The following is a 23,879-nucleotide window of genomic DNA, read 5'->3' as shown; positions in this document are numbered from 1 at the left end:
GATTGCAGACTTGTACCCAGTCTCGCTTCATTTATGAATCTTCATTATATCTTTTTTTCTTACTGCATCACAAAAAAAAGAAAAAAGGCATGTAGCATAGAAACAAATCTGTCACCTACATGCACCAGTCATAAAACCAAGTCTGTAAAAGCAGTAAAGCCCTAAATTCACTTTGGAACCAGAAACAATTCTAAATAGTTGTGCACTTGGATTCATTTCAGTATGTTGCCTACTTTGGTAGGATAATTATGCATTAGTCAATAATTGTATGGTTACATCATAGCTGGATTTTGTATTCCAGCGGTGAATGTGACTCCTGCATTTGCCAATAGTACTGTTTGATGTATTATTAAATTTTTCACTTGACATAAGGGGGTCTGTTCATTTCCAGTGTTGTTCTTAGCTGGGAGGCTTCCTTTCAGTTACTCTGTGATAGTATGACGGAAAAGAGTGTGCTAGACATGCAGGTGACCAAAACCTACAACTGCTTACATCATCAGGTGCAGGTTTTTCTTTTTCCTTTGCTACCACGCAGTGTCCTGTAGCCATTGTTATGAATTTAAATGACTATATAAAATGTGAAATTTGTCTGGTTTTGAAATCTGATACTGAGCGTTGAACATGTTACCTAGTTCAATAACATCTAAAGCTCTTAGTTTCTAAAACTGCATGCCACTTGCTGTCAGAAGAGGTTTTATATGTATTTCTTAAGAAAATTCAGCGGGCAGTTGTAGCCGCATAGCGAACAGTTGGCTTCCTGTGCTGGCAGTTGTGAAATGCGTAGCCTTAGCATTGCACTTGGCAGTGATAGCATAGCCCTCGTAACATACAGTATCTTAAGCCATTAACAATTACGTATTTAAATCTTCAAGTACTGTGGATATATCAATAAAAGTTCACATCTGTTATTCCACCAATCATAACGAGAAGCTAACAGAAATATACTACTTGTAAAGCGTCTTATTTGTTTTCCTTATTCATTTACTTTGTTGTGACCACAGAAGAAATAAGTAATTTTTGTCTGTCAGGAGTTGCATTTTTCCACCCACCCTACCCCCACCCCCTAAAGAACAAATCCTGTGGGAAGGAGCAGGCCTATAAACCAGATGAAAATAACTGGGAAAGGAAAAGGAATGGGCTCATAAAATAGATGAAAACTTACACTAAGACAACTGTTTATCTAGTTGTTTTTTTCTATTCACCTTGAATCTTTTTTAAGGGGAGGATATATTATGTGTCTTCAAATCCATTGATTCCAGCCAATTAACAAGTGATAGAGTACTTTCTGCTTTTTTAACAACATTTGAAGTCATTGAAACTAAAAAGCTATTCAGAAAATTTTAAAAGTATTAAGCAACTTGAATTTGAAAAGCAAATTTTACTAAAAATTCTTTTAATTCCTGGGGCTTCTGATGAAGCATCATAGGTGAACTACTGAAAATATTAAAACACACCTGTAATTGTGTTACATAACTTGTTCTTTAATTAACCAGTACATTCCTGATAACTACTTAATTATTGTATGGAAAGTTTTGGTTTACTTTGTCAACAACGGATTCCCCATTAATGAATATAAGCTCTGTACCAGTGACCAGAAGATGGACATCTAAAATAATAGTCATTTCTGTACACAAAAAAATAGATTTGAAATGCCATTGTTAGGTTTGTAAGTTGATTATCATATATTGCATTATGCATCTTACACATAGTCCTTTGTGACAATTTTTTTTCTGATACTTTATTGCAGTGATACTTAATTGGTAATGGCACAGCATTAATGATTCCCATAGCTTTACTAAACCAAGATAAAATACTTTTCCACATATGTTGCCACTCCATCTGAGATTTATTTCTTCTTCCCATCTGTGAAGGTGGGTAAGAGACCTAAATTTTGGATCATATGATGGCTTACGGTGAGTTAGACTGGTGACATCATTTAATTTCTTTGGATACCCTTTCCAAATCAGAGGGCAACATCTCTGCTTACATCATGCTGGTTGCCTATCATTCAACGCACTTCAGATCAGGATATGAATACATATCATCTCTGCCTTATGTGCTCAACATACGTGTTAGGCAAAGAAGTTCACTTCTGCTGAAGATTTCTTTCAGAACTTAGAATCAGTCATAAATGGGATAGCAAAGAACGGTCAATGGAAAAGAGCATATCTATCGCAAGGTATAAAGTATGAAGGAAAATACGTCATTAAAAAGAAAAGCTTTTGTGGATGTTAGCGTACATAAACACTGGCCTTTCTTTCTGAGCCTAATGTTGGTTACACTTTGTCCTTCCCTGACATTACATCCTCTGTTGTTCAGTTTAGCCTCTTGGTCAGTGCCTCTGCCTTTTCTAAAACACAGCTTTTAGGCATTTTCAAATTACTTGTTACATCTCATAGGAGAGCCCCAAGGTTTTAAGATGATGTCTCACCTCTTCCTGTAAAATCACCGTGATAATCACATTCACCTGCATTGTACTTTCATGAGCATTTAGGGTTCCTAGAAATAACAAAAGATAAATTTTCATGCAGAATCTACTTTACACCAAGAAACATGCATTATAAATTGTATTGTAATTTCTATGGACCTTTTTTATTACTTGGAAACAAAAAAAAGTTGAACTCTGGAAAAGAATGCTTAAAAGATAGCCACAGTTCTTACGCTCTCTCTTCTGAAATGATCATGTATTGTGTCGATACCTACAGGGAGAAAAATTAGCCAACCTTATGTGAAGCTTCTATGCAATTAGCTGATACAGTTACATAAAATGGATAATGCTCTTTTTGGTGGGGTGTTTATAAACTTCCATATTTTTGTAGATCTGCTCAGGCTTTGCTAATTAAAGTCTGACTTTATTGGCACTCATGATTAGAGCTTTTCAAGACCAAAAAGTGAAACATGAGCTCTGTTTTTTTAATCGTTTTTCAGGCAGCAGATTACCTAAAAAAGTGTAGCAGGATGCTCTTATGTCCACCACTGCTTTCAAGCATACAGAAAGGTGCTGCTCAAAAAAGTCAACAGTGAAATGGAAAAATAAGGATATTGAGGCTAATTAAGAAAAAAGCTTTATAAGTAAGCAATAGTTATGGGGAATTAATTAAAAACAGTATAGTTTTAAAAACTAGTTTTAAACTATTGTCAGAACAACAGATTTTAAAAACTGTTGGTCTGAATTTTACCAAACTTTCCACAAAACCCAGTTTATATTGAAAGGTGGCATGTAAAGTCTCACAAAAGTATTTTAGGGGGAACTGATTATTGTGCTGGTGATACTTACTTTCACTCCTGGTGATCAAGGAATACTGCTTCTGCTTAATTAGAACTCTGTCTTCAGTAGTAGAAAATCACAGTTAACATCAGTCTTTGGCCATTCTGTGCTCCAGTAGCTTAGAAATAAGTTTAAGAGGAAATCCTCTCTGTTTAGGATGCATGGAAATCTTTGTTAGGCTATCTACATTTTTCTTTTCCATAGTTTCCCACTCTTCCTAGCACAATTACGATACTCTTGAGATTGTATTAAGCATGCTTAGACTGCCCCCAAGATACACTGAAAGGGATGTGGTTCTTCCTTCACCTCATGCATAGACAGATTAGTCATTGAGGGAGGAAATTTAAAGAGGAATTAGTGAGCAGTTAGAATTTTTTCCTTGTTAATAGCTTGTTATGGAATAATCCTATGCCAGGAATAGACATGTCAGTCTGGATAGTAAAAGTCATGGTCCAGTGCCATGGAAAGTTAAAAGATTTTAGTAGACAGATTCCTCTGCTCCAGCACTACAAAGTGTGTTTGTGAAAACAATCTTTCTATCTTCTTGTCACTAACAGTCAATATGTAATACAAACACTGGTTCAGTCAAAAATTTGATTAACCACAACTCTGCATTCAAACCTTAAACGTTGTCAATTAAATGTAGAGAGTACAAAATATGACCACATGTAAAAAAGCCTATTTAGAAGACATTTGTTCATACACAGGAGAAACTCTGAGGGTGAATTTAACCTGAGTTTGGAACTTGTTTCCTTTGTGACTCCTGTGGCAATTTGGTACATGTGCTTCAGCCTTCTCCACATGTTCATTTCCCCTACGTCCTGTTAGTCAAAAGAAGACATGTATTTCATGCATGCAGTACTTTGTCTCTGTAGAGACTCTGCGTTTAAAAAGGAATCCACATTTTTAAAAAAATATGTGCATCCAGATCTTTAGGTCTGTGAAGGTTGTTGAGCCATTTTGATTTATAGATCTTGTGATATAAATCCCTTGCTCTCCCAGATTTCTGTGAGCAGCTGAGCTGTGGCTGCTGATGGTTCCATCTACAGGGTGAGAGATTTAGAGGTGACTGGCTGTGACTTGTGTGATGGAGGCCAGTTCAGTATTTATAGTTTCTGGTTTGAAATTTTAGAATAAAATAAGAGAGGCCTGCTTTTTAATCCAACCGTTTCAGTCTATGACTTCCTTTCATCTATTGTCATGCCAAAAATCCATTCAGTACAAGTAAGAGGCTTTGTGCTGTGATTGGACTGTGAGATTGCCATGTTTTTGAAAGGTATCAATGTGATATGCATTTGTATACCCCAAATGGTGTATTTCTTCTGACACAGATAGGTATCAAGAAATCTTGAAAGCTCGATTAAGTAAAATAATGAAGAAATGGAGTCGGAAGATCAAATAAAATGTTTGTGTCCCTTAATCTAGATTCAGTGTTCTTGTTTTATTCTTCAAAATGTGAAGAATGATAGTTAGGGAAATGAATGAAATAAAAAAATTTAACATCTCTTCAGTTATCAGAAAAGACTCACAGTATGGCTACCAGAAGCATAATGGTTTTCTGTTTTACATATTTATGCTGGTTGTAAAATTAGGAACTGTCATTACAACCCCACATCACCTGAGTAAGTGCAAGACACATAAATCAAAGAGTTCAGCTATAAAAATGTCAGTGAACTGTATGGCATGAAAGTACTACAAGATGTTTGTCTATGTGTATACCAACCACTAAGATGCAGGCCTTGGTAGAGGATTTAATTGACAAATTTTAAAGCTAAGATTTGGCCCTCTCATGTTTTCTAGTTAACTCACTGACCTTTGAAGTCTTTTCATTTGAGCTACGTAACTGAGAGTGTCCCAAGTATGAAGAACTGACTGTAAATATAGTTAGATATGGTTTTAAAGTGTTGCACTGTCTTCATGCTCTTTAATCAAGTTATGATACTCACATACTAAAAAACCTGCAAGTAACAATTATCATAGAACTGGAAACTGCATTCAATATGTAATGGATAAACTTTAAAATGCTAGGGGGCCGTAGAGGAAGGATACGGGGCAGGAAACAGAGAATTGATTGGAAGGCAAATTTGAAATGGTGATGTGTTCAGACAATGAGTTGAAACTGTAACACAGTCTAGTTGGAAGAATGAAGGGACCTGAAGGATTTTGGGGAGTTTGGTTTTGGGTTTTTTTTCAAGGTTTTTTGCTTTTTGCAGTCCTCTTATGGAGACTACTATGAAGCACTGCCTAGCAGGCCAAAAGTGAGAATTTCCTTTTTGTTTCTGGTAGATTATAAATGAAATGACCATACAAAGCATGGTGCTAACTGATAGCAATTATAATGAGAATACTGATAATTTTTACAGTGCTGTATATTTTGTTTAGTCCCACAACTAAACCTAAAGTTTCTCCCAGAAATGTTGATACAACTCGAGTTTAAGCAAATGTTTGATAACATATCTGGAGGCAAAGTAAGGACAAAAGGAGGATCATTTCTAAGTCTGTCTGCAAAAAGGGAAGTTAAAGGAGTCTGAGTGGCTAGAAAATTTAATGTACTCTTTTTTTTTTTTTTCCATGAAATAAGCATTGCTGTTGATAGTAGGCATCACTACAGCTATAGAAAGGATGAATCAGAAGGCTAATATCGAAAAAATACAAGACTAAGTACCTAAAACTTTTAAAAGAATAATATAAAAAAAAAAAAAAAAAAAAAGGTACAGCAATTGGTCTGTTAGCAACTTCTGTTGCAGTGTAAAGCAGAAGTCTAGAAGACTTTTCTCTTAAGTTGTTAGCATCTATGTCCTTGAATACCTTCAGAGAAAAGAGGAGGACTTCAAAAATACTGGCCCTACAGCACACCATTTGTAATTATGAGCTATTGCCTGAGTCTATTAGCGGTGAAGCCACCTGTTTGCCTAGTATAAATAGCTTAGAATTTCCTGCAAGGAAATTACATGAAGCATCAATACGGAATGATATTATGTTTTTAGGTCAATGTGACTATCATTACTTGGCATTTATCTTTTCTTACTGATACCATGTTTGGCAGCCAGTATCATAGAAGGCTATGAAATTGTTGCCTGTGTTTTGTTTTCATTGGTGTTAAATTAGCCTGTTCAGTAATGGCAGTCATCCATTCTGCTTGTTTTAGTGGATCCTTGTTATTTTCTTTTTCTTATCATGCATTATAAAAAGAGCAATATGTAAAGATGCACTAGTGCTGTGATGGTTCCAAAGACATTAGACTATCAGGGTCTTTGGATGTAAATGGTTTTGTACACACTTTAAAAGGGTGCAGAATGATCTTCACCTGTCCTCTCTGCTCTGCATATGCCTGGCTTTGGCACCAAGATGAGAAAGGAGGGGAAGGTTCTTGCAGCCCTATGCTTTCCTTTCTGTGCTCTAGCTTGCTCTGGTCATGTGGCAGAGACAGCCTAGACCTAAGAATAAACCTCAGCTTGCAGTAGATGCCTGCATTTGGCTATATGCAGACTCGATTGCTGGCTTTGTGCTCCTGGCATAGAGTTTGATGAAATATTAGATTTATGATTTCTCAGTCTTTTTTGTAGTTACTACTGCCTTTGAAACATAACTATTATGCACTTTGTACATTTAAACTATCTAATTTAAATGTAGAAGCTGAAGTTTTAAGTACCTATTCCTGCAACTGACATGGATATCTGGGATTCTACAATGGTTCCCTATGCATAGCAATAACTTTGGTGTCTCAGAGGTGTTTACAGATGTTGACTTTTTAATGTTCTGTTTACTTCATTTCAGTTTCAAATAAGAAAAATAACATGTTCAGATAAATCTCCCATATCTTCCTAATTCCTGAGTAACATTTAGTTCTCATCCCCACATTTCAAACCATTTACATTATTTGTAGCCTCCTTTTCAATAGTATTTTTCACTAAATTCTGTAAGCTGTCACCACCATGTACCAAAAAACTTTATACAGGGACCTAAGACATATTTGAATAAACAAATAATTTCCAGAGTTCTTGGACATTTAAATAGATTTTTAAAAAAATATTTTATCCTTCAAATTTGAGTCACTGAGAATTATGGACGAATTTTATTTACTATATGCAAGGCAAGTTTGAAATTAACACTGGTGTATAAAATGTGAAACATAGTTAACGTCAAATGGTATGATCAGGGATGCATTAGAAATGAATGTGTAGACCTTGCAACATAACTGTTTTTTATTCAGTTATAGGTGCCCAGCGCAGGAGAAGTCCCAGTGCCCTTGCCATTGAAGTATTTGAATCACATTTGGGAAGTCATATTTTACAGGTAAAAAAGATGGCTTTTCCAAGAAAAATCAAAATAACTAGCTAGTCATATTTCTGCCAATAATTTGAATAGTATTGTTGTCAGCTCTTATATTAATGAGATTTTTTTTTAAAAAAAGCGCTCATATTTCCTTCTTTTTAGAAAGCCCATGGGGAGAATGTTAATGAGAGGGAGAGGAAATATTATTTAGATGAATCACAATATTTTGTTGTTTAAAACTGTGCAGTAGGTGTTTGCTCACAGAATGCCTTTATGTATTTGTATGTATGTGTGCACAAAACAGTATTTTGAGTTGTTGATTTGATTTGCCTTATGTGTTGCATATAGATTCAGGCTTTTTTTTTTTTTCCCCACTTTTGTTTATGAGCACTGCTTTCCTCCCTGATATCTCAGTTGTCACAATTATATATCACAAATTTGAGACAATCTGCAAAGAGAAAAAAATGAACAGCAGCATGTCTCTTAGGTCTCCTTTGCAGTGAGATAAAAACTAATCTGATATTTGTCAAAGAAGTTAGTCACACTGTACAAGTCATTATATTCCAGGAAGATTAAACTGAAAAAACAGTGACCTGATGGAAACATTCTTATGCATGATTTGTTTTGTTAGGGTTACTGCAACCTTTCTTAGGCTGCAGTAATCAAACATGGAGCAGAAGCAGTTAAGAACAAAATGTGATGTGTTTTGTCAGCACGGCAAAAACCCAGCACTATGGAAATGAAACCATAGTGTAGTCTTTTCAAAGGGTGGCACTGAATAACTACTCTTACTTAACAATGTACACAGTTTCTCAATGCAAATATATTGCTTGGCGTATTATCTTTTGAGAGGTATGAAAGAGGTAAATTAGGATATTATCATGAGAAATATTCCACTTAATTTGAAATGATTGAGAGCTATCTCTCTGTACTACCTCAGCTGTGGCATTCAAAAGCACTATGGATAATGTCAGATTTTTCACATCTTTATAAAGTGACTAAATGCAGAATAGCAACAAAGATAATTTTAGGAAAACTATGAAAACATGAAATTAACTAGTAGAATGAATTTCTCTTTGGTACAAAAATCGCGAATTATTTACTTAGTTGTACACCCTTGGCAGAGGTCTAGGTCAAGTTTTTGATTATGTGAGCGAATTCTTGTGTTATAGTTACGGTGTAAAGATATCTGCACCAGTACTCACAGCTCTGTTTGCATATTAGACAGAAATGCTGTTATGCTGTCTCATAAATGTAGAAAAAAATTTTAAAATAGCAGTTTTGTGATATTTCAGTTTATGTAATTTGTCTGTGTGTTGTTTTAAGTGTACAAACATGTACTATATATCCTGAAGGTATGTTTTTTACAATAAGAATTATAACAAATACCTAGATAAAAACTCTTTGAGGCTGATATATATATATATATATATATATATATATATATGCTCTTTAAGTATTAAGTTTGATCTTTTATGAATGAAAATGTAAAAAACAAGGATGGCCACTTTGAAAACTACTTGACATTTGAGGTTTTCAGTATTGGATATTAAAACAATCAGTGATTACTTAGTTAAGCTAGATTCCCCTTTTGGTTTTTATTTTTTGTACCAATATATAATACATTAAGGTGTTTTCGGGATCTTTATCATAGGACTAGTAAAAAACTTCTGTTGCACTTGTATCTGTAACTGAGGATTTTCAGTCAAAATTACCATCAGCGTCCTATTGAATATCTGTTGAGGTGTGGCCTTTTCAGAGAGGGTGGTGCTTTTACCAAATTACTCCCATTAATCTCTCAATTGATAATTGAAAGTTCTACTCTGACATTTAAAAGAGAGTAGACTGTTGATGATGGATAAAGGACAAAATTAATTAATAATGGTGGCAAGTTTATCATGATATGTTAAAATCTTGTCTTATTTTAGCAGAGTAATCAACGGTTGGAAGGAAAGTCTAGGCCATGCATTCAAATGTGCCACTTTTAACAGATCAGAACAAACTTCCAAGTACTGCCTTGTGGCCTTATAGGTAGAAAGACAACCTCCAGACGAGAAAATATTTGTGAAACAACAATCAGACAGATTCTGTGGTGGAATGTTGTTCTAACAAGTTCTCATTTAGTCCACTGCTCCTAGAAATTATTTTCAAAGCAGTACTGTGATAAGTATTGTTTGCAAGTGAAGTAAACAACCTTGATTATACCTTGGGAATACCACTGTTTGATTTTAGAGTCTGCTATCTGAGGAAGTTGAATTAATAGTTAGTTTGTTTAATCCCTTTTGCTATTAATATTTTGAAGACTGGGTTAAGTGTAAGCTCAGAAATTAAGGAGCCTCTCTAATCCTTCTAATATTTTGATACTTCAAAATTTATTGACAGACACATGAGAAGCATAATACAGTATGTTTAAAATAAGTGGATATAGTTTATTTATAGTGATATCGTAAAAACAGAAACGTAGGCGCATCTTGATTCTACAAGCAAGCAGTGTCAGTTAGTCATGTCAAAAAATTTTCAAGCCACAGCCAATTGCTGTATATCATGCTGAAGAGATAGTCACAGTAGGCTTGAAGCCAAAGACACTATCCACTGTGTGCTTGTGGAAGAAAAGACACTACAAAACCTTAAGGCTCAACCGCTATATCAGCATCTTCATGTCGGGCCAAAGTCTTTCATATGGTTTCCAAGTAAAAATCACCTGAATGATGAACAGTAGAAAAGCTTGTAATAGAGGAGAAAAATAGAAAATGGGAACACGTTAATTAATTTTTTTAAAGGTTTGTGATCTGAAAAAAAAAAAAAAAATCAGGTTCTTATTGAGCCAAATTGTGTGCTTTCTTATATTTTACATTCTTCTGCAAAGTGGTATTATAATGAGAATAGACTTCAGTAAAGACATCCTCAGTTTTACATTTCTGTACATATATTTTAAATTTGTTTATTACATAAATACAGTAAAAAAGTTTACTTCTGGTGCCAGCTATTCAAAAATTTGGCTGAAACTGGTTGTAAAAATTAACAAGATTATTAACAGGTTTTTAGGGGCCCTGGATTTTTTCAGTAACTTCATTGCTACTGAGAAGGTGTGGAAAAGGGTCAGTAACCCCATATTCTTCATATAATCAAGAATGATCAGGAAATGTAGAACTAAATATAGAGAAAAGGGAAAGTTAGTGAATATATTTGCATATGCAAATTAGCTTAATTGATACTGCTTGCCTCTACAGGGATTTTTCATTACAAACTGGAGTGCTACATTGTTCAGCTCATATTGAGTAATTTAGTAACTAATGAGACCAGTTTGCACTAATTTGCATATGATAAATGAGCTTAATTGCAGTAAATAACTTGGAGGCATAATTACTTAATTTTCCTGTGTTGCATGGCTTTTAAGTTCACGTGTGAACAACTCAAGATAATTTTGCATATTTAAATCAGTTGCTTTTAAAATTCTTGAACAAAAAAGAACACACCTTACAATTTGAACTGTAAACCAATTAAAAGTAAAAAGTACAGTATTTTCAAATAAAATTTAATATTTAAGAAATATGTATTTCTTCCTTTAATGCCGCCTTAATATTTGGAATTAAACACAATGGAATAGTTTTAAAGTCAGGATAGGATAGAAAGATGGCATTAGGTATATTGTTTATAGAACTGTGTAGCTGAACTGTAGCAAGTGGTACACGTTTTGTATTCCTGCATACAAGAGTGATAACTTTCATAATTGCATTCTTTGCTTCAGCAGTGCCTGTTCAACTGTTAAGAAACTGTAACAGTTTCATATAGCGTTATATTACCATACACAGTAACTTAGGTGCTAGTTGTCTGAAATTGTCTATACTGTCCTACTAGATACTGAAGTGTCAGTGAAACAAAGATGTCTTTTTTTTTTTTTTTTTTTTTTAGTAGACTGATCAGTGATGAGCACTGTCATGAATAACCATTGTGATGGAGATTTCTACCATGCGTTTCAAAAAAAAAACCCCAACCAAACCCAATTCAAAATGGATGAAAGATTCCTTCTGCTATGTTCCTATAGTTGTTGGCCAGCTGTTTGCCAATTACATACTTCTGATAGAATTGAATTACTGAACTAGACAGGGGAAAAAAGCTCAAACACCCAACTACCAATCTTATGAACAATTCAGTCCCGTAGCAAGATCTGTTGTGCACCCATGATTTACAAGTGGATGACAATCACTGAATTCTCCATCTGTTTCATAAAGGGGCCAATCTACCTTCCTAGAAGAAAGTGTTTAGTGATTAACAAAGGCAGTTGTAATTGCAATATCAGGTTCAAGGGGAAAAAGAATATAGGTTCCTATTAAGATCAAAGACAGTCTCAGCGTAAACATTCTGACCCAACAGGCTGTATTCTTCACCATCCAGTCAAGAGCCACACGATACAATCCCCTTAGCTTGGATGGAGTGGTTTGCAGTTCAGAGAGGATACCTGTAGTGGATGTGCAATTGTGTCCAAGATGACCCAGCAAAGTCATGTGTAGTATGCACAAGGGCTGTAAATCCCTAATGACTTCCTCACAGCCTCCGTATCAGCCCAGACATGATCAGGTAATGTAGTCCTAGAATGGAAGCAGAATTTGCACTACTTGAAAGCTATGTATGGCTCAAATGCTGCAAAGTTGGCTTTACTCCATGCAGTGGTCCCAGGCTTTCCATGAATGAAAGGCAATTTCATGTTTTGAAAGCATACGTCACATCCTTTTCACTCCATTGGAAACATCAGCTTGTAGATGGAACTTCATGGAGATTTAATTGTGTCTTTACCTCCATCCTATAGAGAAGCTAAAGGTTATTAAGCTGTTTGATGTTTAAGCTTTTCTGTACTTAAAGTCAACAAACAAACCACCTACAGCCTATGGACATAAGAAGCCTGATGAATTGGAAGATATCCCTCATTCTAATAGTTTTATATTTTTTTAATTATTATTACTTTTCTTTTATTCATGCATCCAGCACTGAAATAATAAGAGTAACATGAAACTGTGCAAATATGTCAACATAGTATATTACTGTTCTTCAGAGTGGGTCCCTTATTAACTCTGACTAAATGTGTGGGATGAATGCAACATCTCTGGTTTCTAGTGAATCATTCCAGGTGATGCCACTCCCATATAGAGTATTTTAGACTATATCTGGGTCACTTTACTCTCCGGAGCATGTCAGATAAGCTTAAATTTTCTCAGGAAAAAGGAAAATTAATATCGGTGTGTTCACTCCAAGTGACCACTCTAACAGTTAGTCTTCTGTTCGCAGGCAGCTACTTACCCCATCCACCTGCACTCCTAAACTTAAAGCAAGTTGGTTTGTAGTTATGTTCTAAAGGCTGATCCCATCCCACTGTCTGAGTTGTGTAATAGCTGCAAATAACAGATTGAATCGTACATGTGATAGACACTCTCATAAGGACTCATAGTCACATGAATGATCAACTGAATTCTAACGAATATTGTTAATATCTTAACAGCTACAAAACAAAACAAAAGGCTTTTTCCCATATTCAACCAGAAAAAAAAAATAGAAGTTGTTCCTGGGAAATTGTTTCCAGATTCTCCTGAAGTTATTGCAGTTTTATCATCTAGTTTATAAATGAATGTTTTCAAACATAGAAAGTGTAGAAACAAATACCTAATGTGAGGGAAATTTTCATATCAGAGCTTTTTCCTCTCTTGTCCAGATTGGTCTTCTCCTACATTTCTGTTACTATTTTTGCAGCACTGTTGACATTCTCTATAGGACAATGGTAGTTTATCAAGTTTGGAATAGACAAAAAGTCAAAAGAATTCACTATACAATTTCACTACAATATTTAGTCATGTTTGGCAGATGTTGCTATTTACCTATAACTAGATTAGAATATAACAAGACAACGAAACTATTCATTTTTTCTAAAAACCTCTTGCTGGAGAGCATTGTGGTAAAGTTTTCCATACATCGTGGATATGCATGTTCAGCATGCAACCAGTTCAGATTGTACAAAGCCTGTGAATCTTTTTTGTTAAGACAAAGTAGAGATTAGTGAACAGAGCAAGTTACATACATTTTTGCAGTAATGAACGATTGTGGATGAAGGTAAAAGAATTGCACACAATTAACAGTGTCATGGAAAAACAGGAATTTCTCCTGGAGTGAAAACAATTACTACTACTTTGCCTTGTAAGCACACTGTTAGGAATTAAAATCAGCCAAACAGTATAGATAATCATAAGTGAACAAAAAACCCCATCATTCTAAAATTTGTCTTCCCCCACAAATGTTTGAGTGTTATAAAACTTTGGAGTGTTTTAATTAGATATAAGAAGTAAAAAAAAAAACAAAAAAAACCCCACACAAACAAACAAACAAACAAACAAACAAAACACCAAGTACAAGTTGACATTAAGTTCAGAGGTAGTTCTGTGGCTGGCTAGGCTATAGCTAAGCGGAAATCTAATTTCTTCCAATATATGAATTATTACAGGGAGCCCCATCTGACAAGAAGATGAAAAAAGTGGGAAAATAGACAGGAAAGTGTTGGAGTGTTATAAAATATTAGGGAGAAGATTTATCTTCTCATTTGCTATTTTCAGTCACTCTGAGTATTACATAATGAGGTTATCGCTGTATAACACTAGTCAACACAGAAACAGTGACACGAGACTAAAGGTGAGGAAGCAGCAGATGGTAGTGCTGATGGAGGATTTTTCCAGGCTGTAAAAGGTGTTAGCAGAAAAGACTTCTACTGACTTGGAGATTTGTGAAGGGCAGTTGCTAGTGATGATGTCAGTGGTACACTTTGTGAGCACAAACGAGACCGTTCAGCTTCTTGCAGTCTGCGTTGGATTAAAGGGGTAGACTACCAACTGACCTCTCTTAGCATGTCTCAAAGGCAGGCAAAAAGAGGAAAATGTGATCCTAAACTTTCTCTTGGCAGTGAGGAGCTGTGCATAATGCATCATGACAAAATGAGGACACAGCAAGTCAGAACTGATGGTTTGGAGACCATATAAACCTCTATGAGGGAATGATTTCTATAAGGCACACGTTTAGTCTACTTTGTAAACTTAAATTTTGCATGTGAATCTCAGCATTGTCATGTACTGCCTATTTTTACCACTTTTCTCCCTCAGATTAAGTGGCATACAGAGCATTCAGGTACAAAACCAAAGGGGGCAACTCAACAAACTGCAGTCCAGAAATTGAACAAATAAGGGAAAAAATAGACACTTTATCTACATCTCTATCCCAAATCAAAAGCATTCTTGTATGCAACCATGTTTTATACAGAAAAGCTGACAATTGTACAAAGTTCAAATTAGTCATTCAGAAACAGTGAGATAACAGTAATAAATTGGATGCTGTAATGCCTTAATATAAACTGAACAGAAAAGATGGATTTATGAAGTAAGAGATGGTAGTATATACACGGAGGGGAGTACAGCCTTCTAAAATACAATGTCTCAGTGGACAGGACGAAAGAAAATAATCTGGATTATTTTAAATACATTAAATTAGGGAAAAATATCTTAAAAAAATATTGACCAAGTCAGGAGGATGTCAAGATACTAAGTGTTACGTAAAAGATAGACAGTCTACGTGGAAAGAGTAATTTGGGGTGACACGAAATGTCCAGTTATTAACGGCTCAAACACCTCACCAAAGCACAATTTAAAGGCAGGAAATCTGTGTAAATGCTGAAATTGTGAAAAGAGCCATAGGACTCTGTCTGGTAAGAAAAGACTAGTATCTTCCTTTTCAGTGTGCCTTTCCAGGGATAAGGCATCTCCAGTAGCAGTTTTGTCTTCATGATTTAAGGATAGATGCTATTTCATCTTTCTGCAGCGAAATATATAATCTACATAGAAATCTGTGCAGGTTTGATCACCAGTCTTTCCTCAAGTACTTTGTAGATTGATAGCCTTCTCAGAAGATCATCATCTTGTAATAAAAGGGTAAACTCTTATACCTGATGTTAATTTATTTAGAACTTTAGAAATCTAATCGTGCATGTTATACTGGTGTAAATGATTCAGAGTAGTGATATGTAATTGAAGCTGAAAGGAGATAGAAAAGATGCTCTAATAGAAATTTCAGTGTTGTGGCCCTCTATTCACTGTTGGGTGCTCATATGCACTTTAAACATGTAAATGCCACTGAATGCTGTGACATGGCTCTGGTTTTACACCAGTTTAAATTAGAATGGAGGTTAGCCTGATACATTTCACGTTTATGAAAAGGACTAGGAACAAAGGCTAGGTTGGAATCTGAAAAGTTTAAAGGGGTTGCACAGACAGCACTGTTATGAGGGACATCTTGGGTCCGTTAGTTGGAACACGTAGCAAAGAGTATTTCCTGGGTTCAGGAGACTTGAAAGGTGATAATTTGCATGCTCCAATTTGTCCCGGTCACAATAAATGCATTAGATTGACTCCATAAGGGCAGGGCTTTCAATCTGGAGTTACAGCAAAAGTATAGCATCCTAGCAGTTGCTGCCCAAGGGGTTATATGCTAAAAGGAGACTGGGGGGAGTGGTGGGAAATAGCAAATTGTTTTGCAATCAGAGCTTGAAGCAGTACACTTAAACCTGCATTTTATATGGCAAGTATATATAAAAGCTTGCAGTTTCATTTAATAAAGAAATATTTGATCTGAGCAGGACACAGCATACCATAGTGTGTCATTTAATTCCTGAGAAAGTATTTGAAGAAAATGACATATCTCAGCACTGTTTGTTGACCGTTTTGTTGTCACCTGCTGAGTGTTGTCATTTCCATAACCAGTGGGCTGTATTGAATCAGACAGAGGGAATAGGTCATTAAAAGAAATGGAGGACTTTCTGCAGCCTATAGATGCTAAAGGAGGAATTTTTCTTCAGATACATCAACAAAGCTCTATTTAATGGGATATACGTTCAGCTATGATTTGGGGTTTAGCCCTATTTTGCTCTGAAGTAAGGTGGCTTGAAAAATATAGACAGCATAAACTAATGTGTGGGTTCACCAGAAAGAATTATACCTTCTATGGTGTTTGTAAAGATACAGGTGATGACGGTAAGTGTCCTGGTTTCAGAATGCCTTGTTTCTTTTTTTTTTTTTCAATCACAGCATTCATCAGGAAAGGAAAAGGATGTTGATTTTATATAAATAAATAAAAATGGGGAAAAGTATATTTGGTGGACATGCTGTGCAAGTTAACAGTGATGTTTTACTTCACTTTCTTGAAAACAGTGATGACAGTTTCAAAGATTAATATATTCCTCATTTTAGATCTTATGAAAACTAAAACCACTAGAAATGAGCTTTAAACATCTTCTGTACTACTCTGCAATAGAAATGAAGGGCAGTACTATGGGCTCTCTTTTTCCATGGGAGCTGGCAAAGGGTAATGTTGGTCTCTGTATACAGAGAACCCTTAAATGGAACATGGACAGTTGAGATTCATGTGAATGCTATTGTTTAAGGCTGCTTTCAACTATGAGTTATTTCATCATATCAGCTATCTGCTAGTCACTTTTTCATTGGCTTTTTTTGCAATTGTGATGTCTAAATAAATATAAAAATTAAATATTGACATAGAACAGTGTGTTTAACCTTCCCCACTGCTATAGAAGCTGGAGCCCCAGATGCAGTTCTGTATCCCCCAGATTTTACATGATAAGTGCAAGCACCTTTACTCAGACTTCAAAGCACACAACGTTTAAGGGAATACAAATATTGTTGAAATAAATGAGTCAGGCTTGTAGAGCATACCCTCTGTTCTGAAGTATATTATCTCAAAAGTTGATTAAAAGTGATTGTTTCAGTATATTATCTTAAAAGTTGATTAAAAGTGTTTTTTTTTCTATTAGTTGCTGCTAAAATGTCACTGTATTTTTACCTGTACAGAAAATAAAAAAGGGACTATGAAAACAGATGATAACATTTCTAGACGTCAGGTAATTGTGTGTAATTATATTGTATCACATTTTCTTTGGGGGACATTTAATAATGTCACATAAGATACAAATCAATATTGAGTTCTGTTCACTAGTTATGCACAACACTTAGCCAATGAGTTTTTTTCTTCTTTCACATTTTTTCCATTTTAAGGAGAACACTATTTAGGTGTACTATTTTACATTACTGTAAGACTATACCTCTTTGATAGTGTCTGATTGAGTTCAGGTTTGATTTAATGAATTGTAAATGCTTTCATACATATTGTAGCTGGTGTTTTAAAGTGTGTATCGTTGGCTTGCTTTGCGCTTAGTATTTGTTATTCTGTTCTTCTCTTCCATTGTATATTCTGCTCAACATAAAGATTTTAATCTTTATGACTTCATTCATGGTTTTTCTGGCACAGAGGTGGTGGATTATCTGCCTTTAATGCACTCTTTAAGGACAAAAAAAAAAAAAAGTCTGTAATTGGTGTGTGTCTGTGTGTAGCATTCAGACGTCCTCCTCACATTTCAAGAGAGGTCTACATTATGGAAGACACCTTCTTTGCCATAGTAGCTGTCTCCTAGTCCATTGATAAAACCACTTTGTTGTTTGCTTTCAAATGGAACGTTACGTGAAAGTCTTTATTTTTCTTTATTTTTTTACTCTCCTCTTTATGTAGTTTAGGAAGTGGGAAGAATTGAGATGTTAACGGTATGGGACTGCTCAGCTTTCTTCAGGCTATCAGCAAATGCTTCATAGTCCAGAGTATGAAAAACAGTGTTAGTTTTATTGAAGATGAATGAAACAGAGCCAGAGTTTGAGTGGAGGCCTAATATGTAACAGACTTGTAGAGACTCTGAGATTTCCTCTGTATGGTCTCAAAGAAGGTCACTTAGAGCCGAGATATAAATTGAAAGACTGTACACAGTGTTTCAGTATTCAAAGTAACCAAAATTTTACACAAAAATATGTTTCTATTGTGGTTTAGAATTTCCAGGTTTATTTAGATAAAGTATTCTACGAGCAGACAATTCTGGAAATAAAAGGCCCTCTGCTAACCTGCAGAATGAAAAGTCTGGGACTTTAAATAACCTCATTGAAAGACTGTCCCGTGTCTCGTTTTGGTTTTGGGTGGGTTTTTTTCGGTTTGGTTTTGTTGTTGTTGTGAGGATTTTTAATTTTTAAATTTACCTGTCTGAAGCAGGAATCATCAAGGCAGGGTTTTTCATCATTTACAAATTATATAGTCACGCAAAATCAAAGACAGAATATGGTCCTCCCTTTGAAGGAAAGGGGATAGATATTATTCTAAACATAAATAATAGTTTAAAAAAATGTGTATTAGAAGGTAGGGAACAATTCAACAAGAATACAATGTTGCATTGGTTTATCAATAAGGAAAAAATACTTGGTTTTGTTTATTATAAACCCAATCTTATTTTCCTGAAAATGAAAGTAATTGTCCATGTTTTTATGTATCTAATTTCTTGCAAGTAGCCATTTTTATGTGCTGCAGTTGACACACAAAATTAGGTATTTTCAGTTGCACACCTAGTTGTAGGCTCCTAAAGCTATACCTGTGAAAGATCAAACCTGTAGCTGACCGGCAGAAGGTACTACAGCTTCCTCTAGAAAGGCTGCTTCTGTCACTGGCGTTGGCATTGAGGGTGCTGTAGGGATTCTTATTTGTGTCTACAGGCCCTCCTGCATTTGCATTTTAAGATGCAGTAGTCCACACTAGGTTGAGCACATGCTGTGGGAGAGGAAGGGGGGTTGCTTCATGCCTAATCCTTAAATACTTAGGCTACTGACTTTTTACTTCCCCCCACATTTTCAGTGTTTGCCAACGCCTAATTAGCAGTATTTGGCATTCATTCTACAAAAGTTTCCCCAACTCCCAAACAGATTATTTCTGATAAGGGTATGAATTATTGACTGTAGCTGCTATTGCTGAATTTAGGAGCGTGTATACCCTTAAGCCTTGGTTTAGAATGACCTTCCTCGTGGAGACACTGTGGTTTTGGGGGACTCTGAATGTAAATGGAAAGTGCCCTTTCCCATTTTTTACCTGAGGTACTATCAAGCTTTGCTTCCAAGTATTAAGGTGGTGTTGCATTCTCAAATTAAAGGGAAAAAGCTCATACTTTTCAAAGCAGCTAAGGAAGAATAGTCGCAACAGCAGAGCACAGCATTTCAGTTAAAGAGCATTTTCTCTAGTGTTTAGAATGTGCCTGTCAAAGGTGACACATGCAAATTTCTAAGTAGGTGTCGATATATTGGTAACTTTATAGATTCTTCTTTTCACTCTGTAGTACATTTTAATGTGGCGTGTTTTCCTCTTTATAAAAATGTCTTTGTGGTGTCATCCAAATCTTACACTTGCAATTCCTGGCAGTATATCTAGCAGTAGAAAATTGTTTAGGATTAAAAAGTAATGGATGGTATCAGCAGAGCTCCCCAGCCACTATACAGGGAATGAACATTTACGCATTTTACAGATTTGCTGCACCTGCAAGATTTCATCATCTGTGCCTAAATCACCAGCAACAGTAGAAATACTGGAATTAGATGTGTAGTGTCATATGAAAGTATTAAGGGATGCATACTATGCTCAGATAGTACTCCTTAATAGAGAGGAACCACTCACTAATCCAAGAAATATGACTACAGGGCAGCAGCAGGCTGACCTGCAGCAGACAGACAATTGGGTTTATCAGCAAAGCCAGCAGTAGAGCCAGAAAAGGGAAGCTGACATCCAGATGCTGGTGATACAGGCATCCTACCCAGACTTGGGCATATGGGTCCTGCATCTGTCAGTGTTACACCAGCAGTTGGCTCCCAACCTTGAGCAGATTCTGTATTCCCAATGAGTTAGAGATCTCAGCCAGCACAGTCACTGAAGGGATAAGCCAAGTCTTCTGAAGCAGTGCTGTTATGTTTGAAAGGCCAATTTAGGTCAAAAGATGTCCTGTGAGATTGTATGAGGGCTCTTCCCATTCATGGTGAGATTGTGATGTAGAAGTTTTTTTTCTGCTTATGCAGGCATATAAAAAGCAGCGACACAGCGAGGAAATGACAGCATTTTTTAAATGCTAAAAGAAAAAGAATCCATCTGAAAGGACTGGAATTTACAAGTGTTTTTTCTCATGTGGAAAAGATACTTTGTTAATATTTACTTGTTCATTCTCCTGGGAGAATCAGTGTGGGTTCCTAAACCCTGAAATAACTTCTCTTTAATAAAGAAGTTCTCTTCCTATACCGTCCCAGTTTCAAAACCCTGTGAAGGCCAAATCCATTTGTGCCACAAAGACCAATGGGAGAGAGTGAGGAAAGCCTATGACAGACTTGAAGGCTTCTGCCTCCTCCCTCTCCCAGTATTCTCTCTTTCAGCAAAGTTCTTTATCCTATACTACTTTTCAGTTGTATAAGCTAATGGGAGGACTGTCTTTCAAAGAGTTTAAAATAGAAGAACACATCAGAGACACTCTAGGACTGAGAAACTTGGCCTCATTGACAGGATGAAGGTGTAAAAGAACTGGGAAAGGAAGCTTAAACCATCTTCCTTAATTGCTTGTAATCTCCTTCAAGGGTAGGTGTACAGATCAGTGGAGCATTTACTTCTAGCCTGACTTAATGCTTACAGTGAGTTTAGTTTAAAGATCTAAGCGGTCAAAAAATGCCAGAGCTGAATTTACCCTTGATAAGTATTTCTTCACAGAGCGAGGGAGGAGTGGACTGTGGACATGAGCACGTGATACTTTTGTCATCTCTCCCCTACAGCTTTGCTTGTATGTTTGTATTTTGAAAACTTCTGGTCAACTCTTTCTAATCTAGAATGTGTGTGGTATGTAGGGATTATTTCGAGCTGGTTTTATAAGTCTGGAGGGCTGTAGAAGTCTCTGTTCTAAAAGAGAGTGGTACTAGAAGGATTACAGTTCAGCATGTACTTCATAGCTCTTTAAATAAAAAATGACAATCCTTTAAAATAAGTAGCCAATAATTATTAATTCATTTAGCTAGCACTATAAAAATGTTAGTCATTTGGAACTAATATGGCTTAACATGCTTCTACCTTGGGGATTTCATTGTGTTTTAGCAATTATGTACTTTTATTTTAAAGTGTTGTTAATAACAACAACAATAATACTTCTCTTAAAGGTGTGATTTTATGAAGTGTGGTTTTAATTTTAACCAGTGCTTATATTGATTGGCAGAAGGGAGGTTTTGGCTTTATTTTAAAAGGGAAATGCTTATAAATAAATAAATAAATAAATAAATAAATAAATAAAATAAATAAAAGGAGGAATAAAAGAAGAGAAAGTAAAATGCCCACCTTTGAATATTTTTAGTCCACTAAGACACAGATAAGTTATGTCCTTATAAACTTCTCCTGAGATGAAAAAAAGGACATAAAATTAAAAATAGAAAATGTCCTCTGCTCAGTTTGCTTTTTCTGTACAATAATAAAGTTAGTTTATTTTTCAATTAGTTTGTCATTAATATATCTAGTACTTTGAATGTTTTTCCTGCTGTGATTTGTGGTACAGTTTTAGAGATGCCACAGATGTCTGTCACCATAATCATGTTTCTTATAAAGCATTTTAATGCATTACATAAGGAATAAGCACTTCATATTAGAGAAAAGGAAAATAAAACTGTGGAGGTAATTCCCCTGAAAATCTCTTGTTGGAAAGTATTGAAACATTCAAAAATTCTTCTGTGTTATTATTTTGCTGGTTGTGCTGTTTCATTAAGCTGTATTCATTCCTGGTTTTTCTTACTGCAGATGAATTGTATATTTTCTGGCATAAACATTTCATTTAAAGCACACCACCTATGTGATGTCTGGAGCAGGAAGAAGTCTAACTTTAGAAATAGAAGGCATGTCACAGCAATGAAATAGAGCTTTATTTGTAAATTACCTGTTAAAGTTTTCACTCTTTCATGACTATAGCAGAAGCATAGAAATTAACCGTAATTGCCTAGAACTAGGTTTGTGAGTGGCACCCACATATTAGCACACCAAAAGAGCTCAAACTAACATGAATTTTATGTGAATAATTTAAAGGAAGGGGGAATATTTTTTTCCTGATTAATGCAGCAGCCAATGTATTGATAAATTACTATTTTCATTAAAATTTTAAATGATGTTATTTAGTGATTATTCAAGTGCTCTGTGTTTTATTCATTTTAATGGATGTATTCTACAGGCACCCCAAGGAAAGGCAGACCTGAATGCATGTGTGTTTCACTCTGTACTGTCAGGCTGAATGTTCAGATGTGAAATTTCTTGGTTGTCAGTGTTCAAAACAGGAAAGCAGCACTGAACCACAATGCAGACTGTATTAATAGCAGATTAAAAGAACTGGCAGGAATACAGCGATTTCTATTTGGCCATCCTGTCCACAGGAAAAAAAAAGATATGGCTATGGAATTCAGCAGGCATTGAAGATGGCTACATAAAGATACAAGCAGTCCTTTATGACCAAAATTGTAGGTTTGTGATCAATTTGTGTGACCTCCTCAGCACGATTCATACTACAAAAGATCCTGAAGTGGAACAATAATAAGCCATGTGGCGATGTTCTGATTTTGCTCTCCTTTTCCATAAATACTGTGTATTTTGAAATGTTGCTGCAGAGCTAAACCTTTAGGTCACATGTGGTAAATTTTTAGCTAATCATGTGAATTCAAATTCCTTCATGAACTTTATGGTGCAGGAGCCACAGTATGTAGTTAATGGTATTAAAAAATTCAGTCTAAATAAAAGATGAGAACACGTAACACAGCAAATTAACGTAGTGTGGAAAACACTGAATATACAGATTTTCTACAAATATCTGCTGTTTTTACAATACAGTACAAAGACCAAAATCTTGTAGCGAACAGACTAGCAGAACGGAAGTCAGAGTAACTGAGAAACACCCCCAGATGCATTTCTTTTTGAAATAAAAACCCATACCGATTACAAAATCCACAATGACAATTTAATAGAGTTATTTCAGTTGCTCACATGAACATAACTGAATTTTTACTCTGAAAGTGAGATCAGTTTTTCAGTTGCATAAGAGTAGAAGGGAGGAACTTCAGAGCGTATTTTGAGACAGAAGTTTTCAGGATATGGAACTGACTGAATGTATTAAAATGAATTTCAGTCTTTAGCCTAACTTCCAGAAGTGCTATACTCTTTATACAAAATGAAAAAGTTCTCAAATATAAAAAAAAAAATGGAAGCCCTCAACCTAAACTTTGTGTCTTACAAGTTTTATTTTGTTAGAGATGTATAAGCTGGCTGAAGTCCTAAGACCTTGTCCTGCTGAAATTTATGACAGCATCTAAGTGGAAGCTGACTGCTTTAACTTCTAATGCTTTGTTAAGAAACAAGAAATGTTGTCCACATTGTTTCACCT

The 23,879-nt window shown here is 35.4% G+C and overlaps 1 protein-coding gene across 1 annotated transcript in view; it reads left to right on the top strand.

The window, feature by feature from the left end:
* NPAS3 (neuronal PAS domain protein 3) overlaps nucleotides 1–23,879 on the top strand; it is a 532,332-nt gene that overhangs the window by 217,977 nt on the left and 290,476 nt on the right. Inside the window, exon 4 of the mRNA XM_026849299.1 lies at nucleotides 7,482–7,564. Within this exon, the coding sequence (XP_026705100.1) occupies nucleotides 7,482–7,564 (83 nt within the window). The remainder of the gene's footprint in view (nucleotides 1–7,481; nucleotides 7,565–23,879) is intronic.

This window comes from Athene cunicularia, assembly GCF_003259725.1.
Source record: "Athene cunicularia isolate RWA chromosome 5 unlocalized genomic scaffold, athCun1 chr5_part1, whole genome shotgun sequence".
NCBI classification, from domain to species: Eukaryota; Metazoa; Chordata; class Aves; order Strigiformes; family Strigidae; genus Athene; species Athene cunicularia.
The sequence above is the reverse complement of the archived record's forward strand: the minus strand, read 5'-3'. Positions and strand labels throughout refer to the sequence as shown.